Source organism: Gambusia affinis, linkage group LG09, assembly GCF_019740435.1.
Source record: "Gambusia affinis linkage group LG09, SWU_Gaff_1.0, whole genome shotgun sequence".
Classification (NCBI taxonomy): domain Eukaryota; kingdom Metazoa; phylum Chordata; class Actinopteri; order Cyprinodontiformes; family Poeciliidae; genus Gambusia; species Gambusia affinis.
Window position 1 is genome coordinate 4139802 of NC_057876.1, and position 23261 is coordinate 4163062.

Consider the following 23261-nt stretch of genomic DNA (forward strand, 5'->3'; position numbering starts at 1 on the left):
ATTTTCTTAAATGTATAACTAATAATTTGATAAATTCTTTAAAATATTACAAATTAAGTTTTTAGTATTTGGGACTATATTTTTGTGTTATGGTAATTCTGAAACTATGACAACTGGTGAAAAAGTGAATACATAAAAGTACATTTCTGCTAAAATTAGTAAGTTCCTAGAAAAAACAAGAACATTTATGAGCTCCAAAATTTTTCTAGTATATTTTTCTAGAAAATTTTTGATTAATTTGAAATGTTTTAAGTTTCTTTTTTTGGCAAATTTTCTACTCTAGAAACTCAGAAATTGCCTTTTTTTTCTAGAAAATGTACAAAGTGTAAGGTTTTTTTTTCTAGCAAATTTCCGGCTTTAGAAACTCCACATTTTTTCTCGTCAATTTCTGATATGTCTAAAATTTTCTGAGTTTTCTTAATGGAAGTTTATACCTTTTATTTTTTATGCAATAACTAATGCCATCGGAAATATGGCATTAGAGCTAATGTTTCTAAATTTCAGAATTTGCTTAATTTAGCTAATTTAAGCCATAAGCTTCCACATATTGTGAAACTGATGGTGTGTGATGGTGGGGACAAAAACACGTGGAACAATAAAGATAATCAGATGTGTTGAGAACAATATTGTATAAGTGAAGCAACTGTTTACTGAAAATCAAACTACTCAATATTACTACTTTTACGGTGATTTTTTAAAAACATTTGGGCTGCACTGATTTTGATGACAATCCACATCTTGACATGAATAGCAATATTCAATAGCTGTCAAGTTATTCAACCAATATGAATATGATGGGTTTTTTTATTCTTCTATGCAGAATTTTATTCTGAAGGAATGGGATGTGCTTATGTATTTGCTGCCTATCTTGTGTGTGTGTGTGTGTGTGTTATGTGTATTATGTGTATTATGTTTATGTGCGTTATCTTTCACATTGTAATTTTTTTATTTATTTACAAAATAACCTTTAATATTTTATTTTTTGGAAAAGTACAAGTGGATTTAAAGAATGGGCTTTTATTTTGACAGTCAAGAGCCTAAACCGGAAGTACTTCAATTTCCAAAACTGTTGTGCTAGAGAGTAAAAGTGCAAAAGCTGCGCTAATTCAGTGAACCTCTTGAGCTCGGATGCTGCTAAAGGTAAGCTTGTTTAAGTTTCTGGCGGTAGAAAGGCAGTTTTAAAAGGGACAAAAGGAAGTTTATAATTACTCAGAATAACTTGTTGATTTATTTACCGTACAGTTCATGCTGACTCGCTTTGCTTTTGAATAAAGCTAACGGGTTAGCCAGGACAACCTTAAGCTAATTTTAAACAAACGTTCTCTTCATTATCATTGTTTGACACTTTAACATGTAGCTGATGATGTAGGACAGAAGAAACGGCGAGCCTCGCCGTTAGACAAGGCGGCTAAACTATTTTTTTATTTTTTTTTATTTTTTTTATTTACAAATAACAATTTACAATTGCAGACAGTAGAATGCTCGAGGTGCTGGGGTAACAAATCCACAGGATTCCATGACAAAAAAAAAATAATAAATAAATAAAATAACAGTTTACAAATCAAATTCATCGCTTATGGTAATAAGTTTCATAGCTTTAGAGTTGGTGCACATTTTTAAAGAGTCCAAAAAACATCTTACATAAGCTCTAAAAACAGTGAGGTTGGGTTTGTTTTTAGCAAATTTACAGGCATGTATGTGGAACTTAGCCAACAGAATAAGAAAATTGATCATATATTCTTTCCCAGACATACTGTTATTGGAAATACCAAAGAAAACATGTTTATCATTCAAAGGAATAAGTATATTGCATTTCTGACTAAAGAAAATGTTGAAGTCACCAAAAAATTTTGCTGAATGAGCATTCCCAAAAAAGGTGGATTAAGGTTTCTTGTTCGATGTGACAAAAGGAACAAAGAGGATCAATATTTGGAATATATTTAGTCAGTACTGAATTTACAGGGTAACACCTGTGTAGAATTTTAAGAGACACCTCCCGTACTTTATTTGAGACAAAAAATTTTCTTGGCAATAACCATGTTTGTTCCCAATCAATATTTGTATAAAGATTGTTCCAATAAAACATTGAAGCAGGTTTGCTAATAGTATTCCTCTGGATTATTTCTCTAATATGTTTATTTCCAGTTTTAATACTAAGGAATGGTTCCGAATTACCAATAAATAATTCTGGAAATCTGGGATATTGGACATGGGCTCCACCTGAAGTTGATATAAGAAATTTTAAACCTGCTGGAATAGCATCAAAAACAACAGCAAATTCCTTAGGAGTCACAGGGAAGTTAAATCTAGAAAGAAATTCACCATAATTAAACAGTTGACCATCCTCGTTAAACAATTGTTTTACAGATAGAATATCATTATCCACCCAGTTCTTAAAAAATAGGGATTTATGCTTGAAGCAAATATTTTGGTTATTCCAAATAAGGCAGTTATGAGGGGAAAAGTTATGCTTATACACCAATGTCCAGGATAAAAGTAATTGTTTATGGAAGCTAGATAAATTAACAGGGAGCTTTTCTATTTTGTAGTTACATCTTAATAAAAAGTCTAGGCCACCCAAAGATTTAAAGACTTGTGTAGGAATCCAATGCCACATTGAATTAGGAGTTTTCAAATATCTTTGGATCCACCTAACTTTGAATGTAGAATGTAGGGTATTAAAGTCCAAAACATTGAAACCACCTGAACTTAGTTTATTGATCATAACATTCTTCTTAATAAGATGGGGCTTATGGGGCTAGCTGATTCTTTCTGTGAAGAATGTGACGCTGTCCATTGTCGTTGCCTGACAACGAAGATTTAAAGAGACAGTAACCTCCTGAGCGCTTAAGCCCATGTAAATGTCGTTAACGAGCTCTCTTTCCATATTCAGTTTAGATAGTTATGTGAACCGAAGTGGGTGGTTGATGTCCTGGCTTTCTTGAGTACTTTCTACTGAATGAAATGGAGGACGAGCTGGAGAACTTTATCAGAGAACGCAAGGCGCGAGTGGCCGAGGATAAGGCCAGTCTAGAAAAAGACCCTCCCTACATGGAAATGAGGGTATGTCTGCTACATTTGTTCTTATAAACCTGCTTCTTACATACTCTGTTGGGACATATACAGGTTATATTATTTAAAGTTGACGAGGACACATTTGTAACAGTAAAATCGTAAATAATAGATGCTTGTTTGTGTAACACATATAGTCATGGGCAAACCTGACATTAACACAAATGTTGTCATTTTTGGCATCAAAATAGTTTACCTGCTAACAATAGCTGTTTAAAAACCTATTGAAGTGCTAAAATGTATAAACAAACACTAATGCTGCAGATTTTTTTTACTACGTGGCCATGGCTGTTTTGTTTTTAACGAGTTCTGTAGGTCCATGTGGAAAATCACCACAAGATGACTATATTGATATGTGTTCCAGACCCCCACACCTCCCAAAAAAAGTTAAACAAAAACTTTAAAGTTCCTTCACATCTTCCATGATGAAATTTCACTGTGCTGTTTTAAGATGCCTTTAAATATATTAAATGTTTATTAAATTCTGAATGCTTCTTAAATCAAATTTTATTTTATGCTTGTAAAACTTCAGCTTTAATACAAAAGCTTCCTCTGGTTTTGACTGACAGGCAAAACCCTGCAGAGACTACGGGTCCACCGTAAAAGAGAACATCCCTCCAAGGATTACCATCCAAGGAAAAGGTATATTTTTATTGTTATTGTACACAAAATAATAACAAAAAAATAATGGAAACATTCAGAGAATTTAAAGGAGGAGTACTATATAAAATCAACTTTTTGAGCTTAATATTATGTTACAATGTTATTCCCTAATCAAAAACATACCTGGAGTGTTGCTGTGATTCTTTCATGCATATTTGAGAAAGCTTTTAATCTCCATGGCAACCATTCAGCTGTGCAAAATGCCTAGGTGGACCTATCTCCTCCTTCTCGGAGCTTCAGTCTCCAAGCTACTGAGCTTCTGCCTCACAGAGGATTTCTCCCTCTACTCAGCTCCTTCAGACTAGCCAGCAGCAATCAGCAAACACCTGGTGGAACTGCTGAGCTACTTTATTCAAGCTACTTTTCAGTGCAACAATGGTAAAAACTTTGTTAAAGGGTTAATGGAGGAGCCATGTTGTGTTGACTTCCTGAAGGCGGAGTTTCAGAAAGAGCAGGAGCTTCTTAAAGAGACAGAGGCCCAATTTCAAGGCAAAAAATTATAAAGTAAAATTTCCTTAATATATAAAGCATTTTCTATAACAACTGAAGGCAATAAAAGGCTGTGCTATAAAAGAGCACTACGTGCCTGGAAAACACATAATACTGCCCTTAAAAAAAGACAGGAAACCTGTCAGGTTTCTTTGGAGTTATCTCTCTTGTTTGATGAAAAAACTGTTAATATTTTTCCTAAACGGGTGAGTGGGTTGTGTTTTCAGCATAAAACCTTGCCCACAGTTTGTCTCTGCTTCAAATTGCTTGGTGTGTTTGACAGACGAGAGCTGCAGCGTTGGTCTGCCACTCGGTGCCGAGTATGAGAAGAAGAAACACCGGCTGCAGCATGAACTGCGGATGGACTACAGACGCTACATGGCTCAGGTTACTGCCTCTCTCACTCACTCACAGGTCATCCATTCATTTTCTTACACCTTTGTCCCTAGTGGGGTTGGGAGGTACTGGTGTTTATCTCCAGCGAGAGGCGGGGTCACCCTGGACAGGTCGCCAGTCTGTCACAGGGCAACACAGTGACAGACAGTACACACAACCATTAACACACACACTCACACCTAGGGAGAATTTAGAGAGACCAATTAACCTGACAGTCATGTTTTTGGACTGTGGGAGGAAGCCGGAGAACCCGGAGAGAACCCACCATGCACAGGGAGAACATGCAAACTCCATGCAGAAAGACCCCGGGCCCGGAATCGAACCCAGGACCTTCATGCTACAGTGCTACCTACTGCGCCACTGTGCAGCCCCACACACAGGTCATGTGTCTGGGGAAAAGAAAAATACTACAGGATTTAGTGAATAGATTTACCTTAATGCTCCTCAAACTGGGAATCACCTGTTTTGTCCAATATTATTATTATTATTTCTGTTTGGTGATTTCTAATGACGTGGTTTCTCCTGTAGCTCCAACCTGACCTCAGAAAAAACACTGTCTTCTGACAGTGTTAAGAGGCTGTTTTTTTTCTTTTCCTAAGGTTGACAAAGATCCAAATGTGACTGAGGGTGTCGAGGTTGAGTATGCTGGATCATCTGATCAAGCTCCACCTAAGTCCAAGTCCTCTAAGAAAAAGGTATTTATTTCTGAACTTCTTTTCATTGGGCTTCTAGTCCTACTTGAGATGTCTCAGAGATTTGTCTGTACGGTTAGATTGGAAGACATGTAATATTGCCTTCAATTGCTCTATAAATTGTGAACTTAACAGGCTTTATTCAGCAGTCCTGGTGACACACACTAGTCTGGTCTGATGTCCTTGTGGGGTCTATAGCAGTTGAACTGTTTGTTCCCAGGGAATGGCTGTTTTGGACATACACATTTTTCTGGTATACAGTACAAGTGAGGACCCCGTTTGAGGTTTCTTTTGGTCAAAATTTTATCTCCTTTAGTGCAACTATAGATCTTGTCTTCCCTCAGTAGCATTGCTCAGACCAGGCTTTAGATGCGATGTATGTTACAAATCATGGAATACAATGCAAACATGTTAGCAGGCCAATTCTGTGACGTCTTCTAAGTAAGAATATTTGTACCAGTAAAATGACACAGAAATTTGACATGTTTTGATTAAGGACCACTACCAAACCAAATGAGAATCAGCTTCGTAGTCGAACATTAGATCTGTGATTCATTGACAATGTACCATGCTAATTGTGGACTGAATTTCTTTTGATTAGTCGTTGGTTTGTGTTTTGCTGTTGTTTAGGTGGTCAATGTATTAGCCCAAATGTTGGACAGTCTTCTGACAGTATTAAGAGGCTGTTTTTTTTTCTTTTCCTAAGGTTGACAAAGATCCAAATGTGACTGAGGGTGTCGAGGATGAGTATGCTGGATCATCTGATCAAGCTCCACCTAAGTCCAAGTCCTCTAAGAAAAAGGTATTTATTTCTGAACTTCTTTTCCTCGGGCTTCTAGTCCTACTTGTGACGTCTCAGAGATTTGTCAGTACAGTTACATTGTTATATTTTCTTCAATTGTTCTATAAACTGTGAACTTTAAAGGTTTTCTTGATGAAGGATACCTTCCTATCTGATGCAGAACAAGCTTTGTAGTACATCTTTACAGCTGTGATTCAACATTCCTTTTGTATAGTCCATGTTTTTTATGTTAGTAGTTGGTCTATGTGTCCAAATGTTAGCTGCCCTTTTGCTTATGATTTTTAGGTTTATTTTATAATAAATTACATTTAAAATATTTAAATATTTTTCTGTCCCTCATTTCAGACATGAAAGTCAGCTCCAATTTATAATAACATCAGGACTGACTTCTTGTAAAGTTTTTCCTAGTTCTTGGATAGATTCTACTTGACATTAACCTCAAGATTGCAGTGTTTTGCTTCTTTTTTTTACCAACATATTTTTATTGAGTTTTTACACTTTGGAAATACAAGCATGTAGTTATTTGAACAGGTTCTCTTTGTAGTCATTACATGACAGTAATTATTTTACTCAACCCAGAGAAATAAAATACAACAACAACAAAAAAATAATAATAAAAAAATAATAATAGTAAAAAACAAAACAAAGAACACAGCTTCTCAAAAACTGGGGTATTCACACAGATTACAAATTGGTCAGATATAATTATACACATCTATACAACATGGCACACCACAGGTTCTGGCAAATCAGAACTCAAACAAACCCTCTGTCAAGTCTAAGTCCTTAATAAAATTAATGAAAGGCCCCCAAATCCTCTCAAAAAGATACCCTTTGGATTTCCTAATATATGTTATTCTTTCTAGTGGCAAATTAGACGACATCTGTTTTAACCACTGCGTTACACCAGGTCTATTGATATTTTTCCAAGTCAAAGCAATACATTTTTTTGCAGCCAATGAGCTTATATCTATGAAAGTGCATTCTGATTTACTAAAGTTATGTTTCCCAGGGAATAAAGCTAGCAGGAACAATTTAGGATCCAGTGGAACTTGCTTTAAGATAGTTTTTTCAATTATATCTTTCACCTCTGTCCAAAATGCTTTGATTTGTCTGCATTCCCACATGCAATGTATTAGAGTCCCTTTAGAATTACATTTTACACACAGATCTGGGATGTTATTATTGTATTTATTTAAATGCACAGGTGTAACATAGATACGCATTAGCCATTTAAATTGTAGGATTCTAAGACGACTGTTTATGGACATTGTGTGAGTTTTAATGCAAGCCTTTTCCCAATCCTGTTCACTGATATTTGATGATAGGTCCAAATTCCAGTTTATAAGCTTATTATTTGAGTCCTCTAATGAGTTAGAGATCAGCACATTATAAAAATCTGAAATGATGCCTTTCCTTGATTTATTCCGAGTCATTAATTTTTCAAGTAACGTAAGAGGGGGCTTGTTAAGATTGTTGTAATTTGCTTTAACAAAGCTTCTTATCTGAAGAAATTTGAAGTAATGTTTTTTATCCAGATTGAATTTGGTTTGTAGCTCTGCAAATGACAAAAATATATCAGAATTTGATGGGTAAAGGTCACCAACAGTTTTTAAACCTTGCAGCGCCCAAAGCCTAAAGGTTCCATCCGCTCTACCTGGAGCAAACAGCTGATTACCCCATATTGGGCTAAATTGGGATATGTTGTTTGGCTCCGCAAGGTAATTTCTAACATCCTGCCAAATTTTTATCATGTTTTTCAGAATGGGATTTGTAGTACGTTTCTTTAACTTCGTTGATGTGTCAGAGTATATGAACAATGGAAGAGCTAAACTTAAATTGTGGGACTCCATTTCTACCCAGTGAGGATTATCTTTATCTGTAAAATAGAACATAATAGTCCTTAACTGAGTGGCCCAATAATAAAATTTAAAGTTGGGACACTTTAACCCCCCTCTATCAAATGGTAAATAAAGCAGCGAGAGGCGTAGCCTAGGCCTATTCCACACAAAAGCCAAAGTGTTTTTTTTTTAGCCAATTGAATAATTCAGGAGGAGGCGGCAGTGGAATGCTTTGAAAGAGGTATAATAGCTTTGGAAGTATATTCATTTTCAGGACATTAACTCTTCCCAATATGGATATAGGCAGAGATGTCCAGTTGTCAATTGAGGCAGTTATTGTTTTCATTAAGAGTTCATAATTGGATTTGACCACCTGTTGTAGTTCTGGGAAAATCTGAACACCCAAATATGTAAAATGTTCCACTACTTTAAATTGCTTAATCTCACTGATGGGGTTAATCCTTTCACCTAGATTTAATACCAGAATAGAGGATTTTGTATTATTTACTTTGTAGCCAGAGACTCTCCCAAATTCCTGGATCACTTCCATCACCGCTGGAATTGAGTTTTTTAGATCTGTTCGAAATAAAATAACATCATCAGCGAATAGAGATATTTTGTGCTCTGTGGGACCCACGGTGATCCCAGAGATTTGTGGATGGAGACGAATAGCTGATGCCAAAGGCTCGATTACTAGTGTGAACAGTAAGGGAGAGAGAGGGCATCCCTGACGACAACCCTTCCTGATTTGAATCGCTCTTGAAAATATTTTATTTGATACTATTTCAGCAGTTGGATCATTATATAATATTTTAACCCATTTAATAAAGTTACTACCACAATTCAATCTTTCCAATATGTTAAAAAGATAGGGCCATTCAACCCTATCAAAAGCCTTCTCTGCGTCCACTGAAAGAAGAGCTGTGTCTTTAGCGTTCTTTTTGAACCAAATAATATTCAGGACCCTTCTAATATTGTGGTATCCTTGCCTCCAAACTACAAATCCATTTTGATCTTTATTAATAATATCTGGTAAGATTTTTTGCAGTCGAAATGCCAATAGTTTACAAATGATTTTGAGATCAGAGTTAAGTAGGCTGATGGGTCTCAGGTTTTCACATTTATTGGGAGGTTTACCAGGTTTTGGCAGGAGAATAATTAGAGCCTGATTTAAAGAGGGAGGCAAGGTGCCCTTTTCAAATGACTCCATGAACATGTCTAGAAGGGGACAGAGCAATTTGTCCCTAAATTTTTTGTAAAAGTCAATGGGGATACCATCAGGTCCTGGTTGCTTACCAGATTTCATTCCATTTATGGCCTGTGCTAATTCCTCTTTATTTATTTCCATATTTAAGTCTACTCTACAATCTTCTGCAATGACAGGAATATATAGTCTACCCAAAAACTTGTCTAATTCCACTTGGTCTAACTGTCCTTTAGAGTCATATAATTTCTGATAATAATCTTTAAAAGCATTATTAATATCCCTTGGATCTATTAGAGTTTTATCCTGTGTTTCAATTGATGTAATCGAGGTTGTTGTTTCAAGCTGTTTAATCTGCCAAGCTAGAAGTTTTCCAGCCTTGTCCCCCTGTTCGTAAAAATTTTGCTTCAATCTTAAGAGACTGGATGCAGCTCTAAGACTGGACATTTTGTCATATTCTGCTCTGAGAATCAACAGCTGTTTTTTCAATTCAGTATCATTTGTTTGAAAAACCCTCTCCTGAATGTTTTTTATTTTATTTTCTAGGTGCTGCCTTTTAGTTTTGGCTTCCTTGGACTTATTGCCTGTAAAGCTAATAATATGACCTCTAATAAACGCTTTAAAGGCCTCCCATCTGATGCATGCTGTTGTTTGATTTGTGTTAAACTGAAAGAACTCATCAATTTGTTGTCCTATATATTTAACAAAATCCTCATCCTGCAACCATTTATGCTGAAAGCGCCATTTAGGGGGATCCCTGGTAAGATTCTTATCACAGTAGCTCAGACAACATGGAGCATGATCTGAAATCACTATGTTTCCATGCGTACAGTTTTGAATTTTTGATATTAGTTCTGATGAAATTAAAAAATAATCTATTCGCGAGTAAGACTGAAATGTTGCTGAATAACATGAGTAGGCTCTGGTTTGTTGCTGAAGTTCCCTAAAGATGTCTACCAGTCTAAGAGTTTTCATAAACAACTGTATAGTTGTTCTACAGGTGTTATGTGTCAGATCTGAACCTGTGGATCTATCTATTTCTGGCATAAGAGTACAATTAAAATCCCCTGCGATCACAAAGCGCCCCTGCAATGATGAAAGTAAGAGGAACAAGTTTTGAAAAAACCCAGGATCATTTGTGTTAGGGCCATAAACATTTACTAAGTTAGGTTTTTCCGATAGTAAAGAGCCCTGAACTATCAAATATCTACCCTTCTTATCCTTGATAACATTGTTTACAAGAAATGGGACAGATTCATGGATAAGAGTCATAACTCCTCTGGCTCGAGAAGAAAACGTTGAAGTGAATACATTGCCTCGCCACCTCCTCCTGACCCGCCCCTCATCTTTTTCCATAAGGTGCGTCTCCTGTAGAAATACTATTCTGGAATTCAGATCTTGCAGTTTATTAATGACTTGTTTGACCTTTTTTAGACGTTGTAGGCCCCTGCAGTTCCATGTAACTATCTTAAGATTTAAGGCTTGCGACATGCAAGATCCACCAAATTACCAGAAATGGAGAAGAAATAAAAAACAAAGTTTACCCCATACAAACATGAACATTTGAGAAGCTTAAACAACAGAACAAAACTCACAACATAACCCCTAAACCTAGATTCCCACACCAAGTCCAACCGAGGGACTCCCTCCGCCCTCCGTACACCTCCCGTTATCACTTGTGACCGACCCACACGCAGTGAGGAGCAGTCTAACCACTCAATAACCAAAATAAAAGTTTTATTACCGATGCTGTTCACTATATATAACAGTAACTTACTCTTCCATATATTTGCTCACGGGATCGAACTTATTAGTATGGACATCAACCGGTATGTGCACTTTTCCTTTTGCCATATCTAAGCAGAAGTAAATGTATTCTTAATAAAACCCTCCTGTTCCACCACCAATACAACTGAACGATAATGGCATCAAAAAGGTTATAGGAAGCCACAAATTGTTAACTTAAGAAACCATATATGGCATTTTTAACCCATAGTTACCTCCTCGTTGGTTTTCTTCTGGATTTTCTGTAAAAACTCACGTGCAGCCGCTGCTGTTTTAAAAGCATGAGTTCGGTCCTGATAAGTCACCAGCAGCTTGGCTGGGTGAGCCACCCCGTGGCGTAATCCCAGTTTATGAGCTGCGCGTATCGGGTCGAACTGCTTCCGAAGCTGGAAAAGACCCGTCGCTGTATCTGGGTAGAACCGGATTTGATTATTCTGGTAGCGAATTTCAGTATTAGCTCTTGATGCTAGAGCAATAAGCTGCTTATCCTTGTAGCTGAGAAATCTTATTATTAAAGTGCGAGGCGCTGCGGTGTTGTCTCTCCGGGGTCCAATTCGATGCGCTCTTTCCACGGCCACAGCTCCAACACCGAGGGTCTCCGGCAACCACTTCTCTAGGAACTCACATGGATTCTGCCCTTCAGCTCCCTCCGGCAGTCCGATAAGCCTTAGGTTGTTTTGTCTCGACCTAGCCTCCAGATCCGTAACTTTATCTTCCAAGTCCTTCTTCTTGGACTCTAGCGCATCCACCTTAGTTCGTAGCATTTCTATCTCACTTTCCGCATCAGAAATACGTGTTTCGGTTTCTGTGATTCGTTGTGTACAGTCGTTTATCTCTTTTCTTACGCTGTCGATGGAGCCCAGAACTTCGTCGAATCTAGAGGAGAAATCCTTCTGGATCGAATTAACAACAGAAAGTATTTCGTCCACCTTGCTGCTTTGAGACTTCGGGTTCTCTTCTCTGTCTGCGGCAGCCATCAGAGCCGAGCAAGAGCTAGCATTAGCTTTCTGCATTTCACCTCGAAGATGGTATTCTGTTAGCTTATGTTGTTTCGCCTTTTCACTTACGTCTTGGGATGTTTTTGCTGCTTTAGGCATTATTCCGAACTCGCGCGCTCATTTTGTCAGTTCGTTCTGAAAGGAGGAGTTTTAGATAAATTCTTTGACTGGAACAGCAGAGCGGTGAAGGCATGTCCTTTCACATGGCCGCCATAACCGGAAGTCATTTTGCTTTTTTAGTCTACTTTCACATACCTTACTTTTTCCTTACATTAAAGATTTTCTGTTGTTTCTTGTAAACAACTAGCTTTTTTTAACATTGACCTTTTGTGGTTTACCCTCCTTGTGGAAACAAGGAGGGTAAACCAGGGTTTCAATTACTGTCTTCTCTATATCTGTCCAGTCAGTTGTATTGCTCCTCCTGACCCAGAGTGTGAGACCATTCTGAACATCATGAAACCTTTGCTAGTGTTTGGAATTAATTTGATGATTTGAGAACAACATTATGGTTTTTCTGTATTTAACTTTTCACAACATTCAGATTTTCTGAGCAACTGGATTTTCAGATATTATTAATCTGTATGGTATAATCTTCAAAATTAACTGTTTTTCTTTGTTTAAAAAAATAATCATTGTTTTTCTTTTTAATTTTCATTCTAGCAACACCTTTCAAGGTCTTTAGCTGATTCCAGCTCTTTGGATGAGGATCACATGCTCATCCCTAAGTTAAGAAGGACCGAAAGTATTAAGGTAAGTTACACTAATTTCTAGTAATTATCTTTTTTAAGTTCACATAGTGATGATGTGATTTTTATTATTTCTTTCTACATATTTTTATTTTAGATGAACAAACTTGATTACTTTGAGTCTGATGACCTTTTTGACCCTTCATCAAATGAGAGTGAAGAAGAATATGTCCCTAACAGTTGTGAAGAATACAGTGAAGACACTGACACAAGTGAAATTATAGAGACTGATGACCAGAAAATTCTTCTCAGATGTTTTAGGAACATTGAAGATTTCGCAGCTGCCTGTCCCCCTGTAAAGGAGCAAAACATTAATGATACCAATTCTACCAAGCGAGGATTTGAGAGAGGACGTTCACCTACAAAAAAGCGTGAAGAACAAACAAAATACAAAAGGCGACATTTCAGTTCTTCAAGCTGTCACACAAAACCTATAGATATGGTTCGATCAACTGATCATAGTGGAAGTTCAAGTGAAAAAGGTACTTCTGCTACATCAGCACCTGTTGCAGAAGACAATGGCCCTTACTCTTCAGTTGCACAGGATGGATTCCCTAAGGCTCCTCCTCTCATACCTGCTGTTGAGAAAAGTAAGAGTGGGTCACGCATTTACAACAAAAGACAGTACTGTTTGTACTGTAAACGGGGATTCGTAAAAATTGCGAGGCATTTGGAGCATGTTCATCGTGACAAACCTGAAGTTGCAAAAGCCACCGCTTTTCCTAAAGGCTCCAGCCAGAGAAAGTTACATTTGGAACATTTGAGAAATAGGGGGAACTTTGCCCACAATGTTGAGGTACTAAATAGTGGTACTGGATCACTCGTCCCACGTAAGCAACCAAGCACAACATCCGAACCACAAAACTATCTTCACTGTACCTATTGTCAAGGATTGTTTGCAAAAAAAGTTCTCTGGAGGCACATGGTCATCTGCAAGTTTAAACCAAACGATGTCCAGAAACCAGGCAAAACACGTGTCCGGTCTCTTTGTGCCTTTACTGTATCCCCTCCCCCAGGAGTAAAGACAGAGTTCTGGAAATTGTTAAACGCCATGAATCAAGATGAAGTTTACACTGCTGTAAAGTCTGATGAACTAATCATAGAATATGGGCAGCATCTTTACAACAGACTTGGATTTGATGCTTCAAGACATGAGTATATTCGCCAAAAGATGAGAGAACTGGGAAGATTGTTGATTAATTCAAAGAAAACAACCCCCATGAAGACAATTGAAGAGCATGTAAAGCCTGCAAATTTCATGCTGGTTGTAGAATCTGTGAAAGACCTTGCTGGTTTTGTTGTTGAAACAAGCACCTACAAATGCCCAAGTCTTGCTTTGAAGATTGGATATAGCTTGAAAAAGATATCAGAGCTCGTTGAAAGTCGTGCAAATGTACAGGGGAATTCCAGAGCAGCCAAAGATGCTCGTGCATTCCAAAATGTCTATGACTCAAGATGGAATGAGTTTGTCTCATCTGCATCGCTGAGGACACTGCAGCAATCAAAATGGAATGCTCCACAGTTGCTTCCCTTCACTAAAGATGTGCAGACTCTTCATTCGTATCTCAGTGAACAACAACAACGTTTATGCAATGAACTGTCTACAGAAACATCTCCACAGACCTGGGCAAATCTGTGTAAAATCACCCTTACTCAGGTGATTCTGTTTAACAGGCGGCGATCTGGAGAAGTATCAAAAATGCCCCTTTCGGCATATCTGTCCCCAAATCCCAGTAATGATCAGGATGATCTAAAAGAGGCTTTATCTGACCTTGAAAAAAAACTGTGTGAACATTTCAGAAGAATAGAAATCAGAGGAAAAAGAGGCCGAAAGGTACCAGTCCTATTGACTCCAGAAATGCAGCAGTCGTTGGATATGCTCATTGGCAAACGGCAAGAATGTGGGGTCCCTACAGAAAACGTTCACTTATTTGCAAGACCATTAGCCATGAGCTCTTATCGTGGTTCTGACTGCCTTCGCTACTTTGTCAGCACCTGCGGAGCCAAAAGACCAGATACACTCACGTCAACAAAACTGAGGAAGCAAACGGCAACTCTTTCTCAGATCTTAAACCTCAGTAATACAGAGTTGGATCAGCTAGCTAATTTTCTTGGCCACGATATAAGAGTTCATCGGCAGTTCTATAGGCTCCCGGAAGGTACTCTTCAGCTAGCTAAAATTAGTAAAGTCCTCATGGCCTTAGACCAAGGCCGTCTTGCAGAGTTTAAAGGCAAGAGCCTTGATGACATAGCCATTGACCCTGAAGGTAATGATTGTTGTTTTGTGTTTCTATGTAAAAAAATGTTATATATTGTTTTTTACTTTTGGTATTGCCACATGTCTCAAACTGCTGATCCTCTTGTGGTGCTTTTTTTCTTTTTAAAATAATAACTTTATTCACCTCTGTTATACCAATTGCAGAAAGTGTGAAGTTGGACAGTGAGGATGAGGCAGAGTTTGAGGCTGATGCCAAGGGTAAGCATTGGATCTTAATTAGGAATGCACAATATATAGAGTATACCATAGAAACAATAGAAATTTGCCCTACAATAGAGATCCACTGGCTAACCGCAGTAAGTCTTGTTGATGACGTACCCGTCAGGCGGGAAAATGGAGCAAGTGGAAAGCAGCGTGGCTGAGAGCACAAAATGTTGAAGCATGTTAAAAAGGCAGGTGCAAAAGGTTGATTATCTGGACCTGGCTCGGATTCTGCCACTGGCAGTGCTCAGGAGGAGAGCGCAGACGTTACAATAAGACAGCAGAAAAATGGGGGATAAATCACACAGGGGATCAGGGTGAAAGTATCCCGTTTCTTACCTCTTGGCACAGCACCGTGCACATTTTAAATGACCCCATCTCTTAAGACATAGGGAGGGCTAAACGGTAAAACCCAGAGCAGAAAAATGTAATCTGCAAAGTGCGTGAGAGGAAATGCAAGTGATTTGTTTTGCCACCTTAAAATGAAACATGCTTGAATACCAGCAATGCAGCTGACTACAAGTTCCAGTCACAACACTGGGCAGAAAAAACAGGATTTGACACAGACATCCATTACATTAAAATTATTCTGTTTCTATATAGATTTATTTTTCATTTATTTATTTAACATTGATTTAATCAGGTAGTCAACATTGAGATTATGGTGCTGCTTATTATTGCTGGGTCTCCATTAAAATTAGTTGGTTTTTTTAAGGAAGATCTGTCCATGACAGGCAGCAAAATAAAACAGTTAGAAACATTACATACAAATATCATCCACAAAAATGAGTGTTAAACAGATATATATATTCCATTCAATTAATGGGATTTTTTTTTCATTTCTATTGTAAGTCTTCTATATACGTAAACATATCCTGATATATCAGTACCACCACCCATCAAAATATATATTGTGATATGAATTGTATGCCATATTGCACATTCTTAGTCTAAATAAGTTTTAAGTAAATAAATACATCAGACACTTTTTTAACTTTCCATTTCAGATGATCAAGTTGCATCCACTGGGGGACAGATGCCAGATATGGACAAGAGAAATGCTGAAACAACTGACCCTAGAACACCTTCGCAAGCTTTTACAAGCAAGTCGCCCAAAAAGGGTTACGGTAAGTATCCCACCATCTGTCTCTCCCTTCCCAGTAGAATGCCATACAAAAGACATAAAACTTTATTTTTATTAAATACATCAAACATTATTTTATCACTCTTTAGTTCATTCTTTGTAAATTTTTTTCTAATGTACATCAAGATCACAAAGACCTATTTTCTTGCAATGTTTTTTCAAATTAACATCGATTTGATCAAGTTCTACAAATAAACATGTTTGAAGAACAGATGAAAGATCGTTAGATCTTTTATTTCAACATAGTATTTTTTTAGAGATTGTGTTCATTTTGTGCAAATAGTTGTTTATCATTCATTTAATTTATCTAGATGTATTTCTTACTGTAGGTTCAAGAAGATATTGTGATAGCAAATGTGTATTTTTTGTATAAATTAATAGGTAAACTGCAAGAAGGTTGTCTATTGTGCGTCTCAAAATATTTTTTTTTCATGAAGATTATTCTATATGTAATTCCAAATTTTGCACTGTCAAGTATAAGAATTACTTTAGATGTTTCCAAATGTATCTTTGTGGCATAATGAGAAGAATAGCTTTTCATGATGAGCAAGGTACAGTTATTAATAATTGGTTTAGGTGCTGTATTTAACTGTATTTGGCAGAAGGGGTCTAATCAGGCATGAGTGTATTTTACAATTTAAAAATACCCTTTAAGTATATTGGTTTGGTAATTTCATTTCATCATGTTTAAGTGTTTGCAATACTTCAGGGCTGTATTTGTTTTACATGTGTTATTAATTTTGGTTTTAAAGGTCGCCAACCATGCAAGAGGAGAACTTGGAATAAAAGGGAGGTCCTTGCAGTTGAAAATCACTTGATGGCATTCATCAACACCTGTCGAGTTCCAGGGAAAGCAGACTGCGATAAGTGTTTAAAACAGGAACCTGATGCCCTTAGACACCGAAATTGGCTGGGGGTAAAGTTTTATGTTAAAAATCGTATAGCAGCTCTTAAAAACAAAGTTTAAAAACATTCAATTTCATGCTGCTTTTAGTTACTCAGGCATGTCGTAGACATTTCAGTTTGCTGTTGTCTTTTCTTTTTTAAAATAGAGAGGCAATAGTATATCTTTTAGTTTTGGCTTTGTTGCAATACCTTTTTTACTGACCATAATTTCAGTTTGTACTTTTTAAGTTCAATTGTTTGTCAAATATTTACAGGAAAACAAAGCATCCTGTCAAGAGCTTGGTTAAGCAATAAATGTTCATTCTTCAGCATACGTTTTATGACTTTGTCAATCATTTGGTACATAGAAGCAAAATAAAAAATACCCATCATCCATTTGCGGATGCATGAAAAGTAAATATCTGAGTTGTTGTAGATGCTTATGGCTGTGGGCAGGGAGGATTTTCTATATTATTCAGTATTCCAGTGAATCTGAGGAAGTCTTAGAGTTCAAACATATGAAAGAGGATGATTGGGGGTGTCTGTAATGTTTGTATTACAATCAATCAGTCAATAGGTTTATTCACTCAACAAAACTCATTACATCACCAATGTACAAAACCATTGTCTGGTTATAATTCATCCACATGAGTGAAAGAGAGCAGGAAAAACAAAAACCTTCAAAGAATCTTTCTTTCAACAATTATCTCCAGAGGATTTCAACAGTAGTCCCCAGAACACCACCAGCCTTCTTTAACAAGCTGTTAAGCCTCTTCAGGTCCCTGGCTCTAATGCTACTTAGACAACAGATGATGGCAGAAGAGATGACACTCTCAACAGACTTGTAGAGAAAATTAATCAATCAAGTTTATTTGTATACCACCTTTCAGCAACAAAGCAGTTTAATGTGCTTTATATTATAAGAACAGTCTTGAAACAGTCAACAATTGAGAAAACCAGTAAATATTTTACATTTTGTGCTGTTATTTTATGTCAAAATGTTGGTCAATGTTTCATTTATTATGATTCAAAAGCAACTCTAGAAGATCTGCAATATGTTGCTACAAACATGGAAAGTTCTTAAGAAGTCAGTCTGCTCTGTCCCTTCTGGTAGACAGCTTCACTATTGCATCTCCAGTCCAGTCTGTTGTCCTGGTGAACACAATTTCTTTTTGTTTTTGCTCCTCCACTTCTCTCGTGATGGAAATAGGGTTGACATTTGACACTGCCTCCTGAAATCAACAATAATCTCTTTTTTTGTTCTTGTTTAAGACTAGATGATTTTTCCCACACCATCACAAAAAGCGGTCCACAAGCTCTCTGTAATCAGCATCTTGTCCGTCTCTGATATACCAGCAACTGCATAACATCTCAGTATCCTGCAGATGACAGCCGTCTGACTTGAACTGAAAGTCTGAAGTTGCACAAACTATGGAAAACAATGAGAAGAGTACAGTCCCTTGAGGTTTTGCTGACCACTTGTTTAATGCATAATTCTTTAGTCTTATGAACTGGTGTTGAACTCAACCTCTTGAAGAATGTGTTGAAGTCATTGCTCTGTCCAGACTTACATTTATTTGATCCGCCTGCTTGTGATTTTCTTCATTCCTGATATATTGTTCTGATGGACATTCCTGCCAAGTATGTTCCTTTATGCCTTCTTACAGTCTTTTAATCTTGACTTTGAGTTGCTTCTGCATAATCTTGACTAATTTTCTGTCTTCACTAAAGACAGAAAATCATGGTGATCCATGAGTCATTGGTGATTCGTGGAGAAGCGTGCATCTCAGTGCTCTGTTCACGTTCTATTTAAACAAAAATGTATTTAGTCTTTCCCATTCTGAGGATTGCACTCTGAGAACGTGGTGACATTGATGTTCTCAGAGTGCATTCCTGTCAGTGCCCTGAAAACAGTTACACAGGGCTTCTCCAGCTGCATGTGACCCATCTTCTCACAGTTCACGTCATTACAGGTTGTTCCTGAATGAAAAGTTTACATTCCTTGCAAATTTTCCTAATTTGCAAGAAAAAGGTTCTTCTGCAGAAATGCATGCATCATTTTAATCTCTCTTAAAAGAATAAATTAAATGTAACAAAGCGGTTCCAATATGCTGCTCAATACTAGAATTTAACATATCTTGATTGGCCACTCAATTTTTTTCTTCATTCCAAAGTGTAGATTTTTATTGTGCATTGAGCCATAGTGGCTCTCAAAGCATTTTGAACCTGAAACTGTGCTACAGGTACCAAGAATGTAATAAAAACAAATTGGTGTGTATTTATTTCCCCACATAGTACTAAAAACCTGACAAGTCCCCAAAAACCACGGTCTTATCAAGTTGAGAACTCTAGTTTGTCTTATTGTAAATTTAAAGTGAGATGTTTGTTCACTGCCTCTCTAGCATGCTACATGATTTTTTGCAGAGTGGTACTACTTTCAGAAAGGGGTGTTCCCAAAATGCATGGTCTTGTCTTGAGTCCCCAGAAGTGGTTACAAACAAGGCTGGGTGTGTGTGTGTGTATGTGTGTTTAAAGTGGGCATCTGTATAAACATACATTAGGACAGTTCCTGAGGGTTATGTTAGTAAGCGATTAATCTGACAACTAATCTGGTGGGTTTTTTTTTAATCTGATGATTAATTGGAAAAAATAACAATTATCCCATTCTGCAGATTTTCCATTTAACCACTGACTTATACAGTATTAGAAATGCATTAAAAATGAAAATCATTTAATTTACTTTTTGAAATAAGACATCAAATATTTTTTTGTCTAAAATCCACCAGCAGCCTGCCTTTAGTAAATACTTGATTATTTGTAGCAAAGGATTCATCTGCAGCTATGCATTGTGTGTGTTAGCCTGTCACAATAAGGAATAAATCAATTAATCACGTGATGACAATCATCAAAGTGATTCTCCGCTTTAATGTCGTTGAAAAGCCGCCATTTTGATAAGTTCAGCAACCATTTTTATTTTCTTTTTATCTTTTTACAAAAGTTGGACTGGCCCTTTTACCTGTCGTCCCTGTCTTTAGATGAACTGTAAATATTATGAAATGCAGTTTTGGTTACAGAGCATTCCTAATCCATATGAATTTTTGTTGTTTTGGATATTTAAAATGTTAAATGAATGTTAGAAATTAAAGTTTGTAATTCTTATTATTTTAGTTGAAAACGGTCTGAAAAGGACAGGGACGCTTTATTGTCCTGCAGAGTTTGTCATGGTGATAGGCCTAATTATTTGAAATATTTACTCTCACTGTGCTGCTCTGTATATAATAACAAATAAATCTGATTTTAGCCAGCTGATTAGTTGGACTATCAGCTCATGTAGCCTGTTTTTAAACAGGTTTACCGTAGTAAGACTGATGGATGGCGCTTGTTTACTTTCCACACCTTGTAAATCTGGGTTTTTATGTGACAAGACACATTAGCAAACAACCAAATGTCTCTTTTAATTTCATTGTTATTAAACTGATGTGTTACGCCTCACAATTAAACACTTCTTTCTTTTAGTTTGTCACAACATCATTGTGTTTGGAACAAGAGAATATCTGCCTAAGTCTGAGGTAGAGTTGGGCGATACATCAATTTTATTGATTCATCAAACTTTAGATTTTTGAATTATTGGAACATCAGTATTTTTATTTTTTATTTTTCTAACTAGTGTTTCCCCCAGTGTATTATAAGCCTAGCAGGCTTTACTTGTTCTCCCACCAGGCTAATTGTTACTTATTTTTTTTAAGTCTTTTTAAAATGTTTTGGATTTTTTTAAGACTTTATAGTTGATCAGGTATTAATGTTCCAAGCTTTTGATGGCTCATAATTATCAAGTGATATTTTCAAATTTCCTGTCAACCTTAAATATTTTTTTAGCTCAAAAACACGACGGGCCGCTGAATGAATGACTGCCCCAGAGACCAACCACTGGGCTTGGCACGTTTTCTGGGCCTAATTCTAGGACTGTGAAAACTTTTGCTAGACTTTGTATTTGGTAATTTGTCGTTTACTCATTACACATATGGACAGATAAGTATGTGTTTTTTGTTTCGATCAGATGCACTAACGAACCTGGTCGGCCAGCAGAACGCTCGCTTTGGAATCATCAAGATCTTCAACGCCCTGCAGGAAGCCAACGCCAACAAACATCTCATCTACGTAAGACGGACCGTCAAACCAGATTCTGGTATTTTTATTCTCGAGAGCTACAGAGCTATGTGTAACGACTCGGTCTGTTTCTGTGTCAGGTGTTGATGGAAATGCTGCTGAAGGAGCTCTGTCCTGAACTGAGAGCAGCAGCAAACAGCTGAGCACAGACAGAACATCCCTGGTTCACCAAGCGGAACGGTGTGGTGGGGGGAAGTAGGGGTTTCCACCGCCGGCGTCTGTTCCTCACCCTTTCTGTAGCTGACCAATCAGAGTGCCAAGAGAGAGACAGAAAGTTGTGGGGTAAATGTCTGAGCTTGGGTGGTGAAGGCTTTGAAATAACGGCAAACCGAGCTGACAGCGGCCTGAAAGGAAAGGACTGGCACTTCATTTTGTTCAAGGAGAACACTAGTTGTATCTGTAATAGAGAGCCACGTTCACTAAAGAACAAGTCTTAATTTGTGAGATTATGTAACATGTTTTTTTTGTTTAAAAAAAAAAAATGTTTCTTTAGTTGTTTTCTGGAGACACAGACATTCCAAATCGATACTAAAACCAAAATGTTTTGGAGCAAATCTCATAAGTTGAAGTGGAAATCTTAATGTTTGCACATGGCAGGAGGTGATTTGAAAAAAAAAAAAGAAAATCGCGGACCGGATGGATGACGGAGTCCTGGTCTTCTGTTCCCCAGGAAAAGTCTCAGCACTCTGACCTCTGAACATTCCTACAAACGGCCTGAGCAACAACACTTGTGTTCTGTGATTCTTGTTGAGACCTGGAATTGTGCAATATAATTTCATGTGAACGTCGTTGTGATGATTTTATTTATGATTATTGATCGATTTTATTTTTACCAAAAAGAAAATTGTTTAGAGAGCGTTTATATGAGCAATAAATGACAAACAAAAGCCGATGACTTGCATTCCTTTTATTATATATTGAAAAGGGAGTAAAAGTTTGTTTTTCTTATTTTCTTAAATGTATAACTAATAATTTGATAAATTCTTTAAAATATTACAAATTAAGTTTTTAGTATTTGGGACTATATTTTTGTGTTATGGTAATTCTGAAACTATGACAACTTGTGAAAAAGTGAATACATAAAAGTACATTTCTGCTAAAATTAGTAAGTTCCTAGAAAAAACAAGAACATTTATGAGCTCCAAAATTTTTCTAGAAAATTTTAGATTAATTTGAAATGTTTTAAGTTTCTTTTTTTGGCAAATTTTCTACTCTAGAAACTCAGAAATTGCCTTTTTTTTCTAGAAAATGTACGAATAATCTCAAAGTGTAAGTTTTTTTTTTCTAGCAAATTTCCGGCTTTAGCAACTCCAAATTTTTTCTCGTCAATTTCTGATATGTCTAAAATTTTCTGAGTTTTCTTAATGGAAGTTTATACCTTTTTTTTTATGCAATAACTAATGCCATCGGAAATATGGCATTAGAGCTAATGTTGCTAAATTTCAGAATTTTCTTAATTTAGCTAATTTAAGCCATAAGCTTCCACATATTGTGAAACTGATGGTGTGTGATGGTGGGGACAAAAACACGTGGAACAATAAAGATAATCAGATGTGTTGAGAACAATATTGTATAAGTGAAGCAACTGTTTACTGAAAATCAAACTACTCAATATTACTACTTTTACGGTGATTTTTTAAAAACATTTGGGCTGCACTGATTTTGATGACAATCCACATCTTGACATGAATAGCAATATTCAATAGCTGTCAAGTTATTCAACCAATATGAATATGATGGGTTTTTTTTATTCTTCTATGCAGAATTTTATTCGGAGGGAGTGGGATGTGCTATGTATTTGCTGCCTATCTGGTGTGTGTGTTATGTGTATTATGTTTATGTGCGTTATCTTTCACATTGTAATTTTTTTTTATTTACAAAATAACCTTTAATATTTT

At 36.7% G+C, this 23261-nt stretch overlaps 1 protein-coding gene across 2 annotated transcripts; it reads left to right on the forward strand.

Moving 5' to 3' along the window:
• The first annotated feature begins 1023 nt into the window (after positions 1-1023).
• LOC122836583 lies at positions 1024-23013 on the forward strand. 2 transcript variants are annotated; one of them, XM_044126206.1, is made up of 13 exons: positions 1024-1140; positions 2894-3063; positions 3642-3714; positions 4508-4611; positions 5220-5315; positions 6019-6114; positions 12603-12692; positions 12786-14955; positions 15111-15164; positions 16175-16294; positions 17064-17227; positions 21254-21354; positions 21444-23013. In XM_044126206.1, the coding sequence occupies exons 2-12, from the start codon at positions 2965-2967 to the stop codon at positions 21260-21262; spliced, it is 3075 nt and encodes a 1024-aa protein (XP_043982141.1). In that variant the 5' UTR covers positions 1024-1140; positions 2894-2964; the 3' UTR covers positions 21263-21354; positions 21444-23013. The 2 variants fall into 2 exon arrangements, with proteins under 2 accessions (XP_043982141.1, XP_043982140.1); XM_044126205.1 differs by lacking the exons at positions 21254-21354; positions 21444-23013 and having other exon boundaries at positions 17064-17530.
• The last annotated feature ends 248 nt before the right edge of the window (positions 23014-23261 follow it).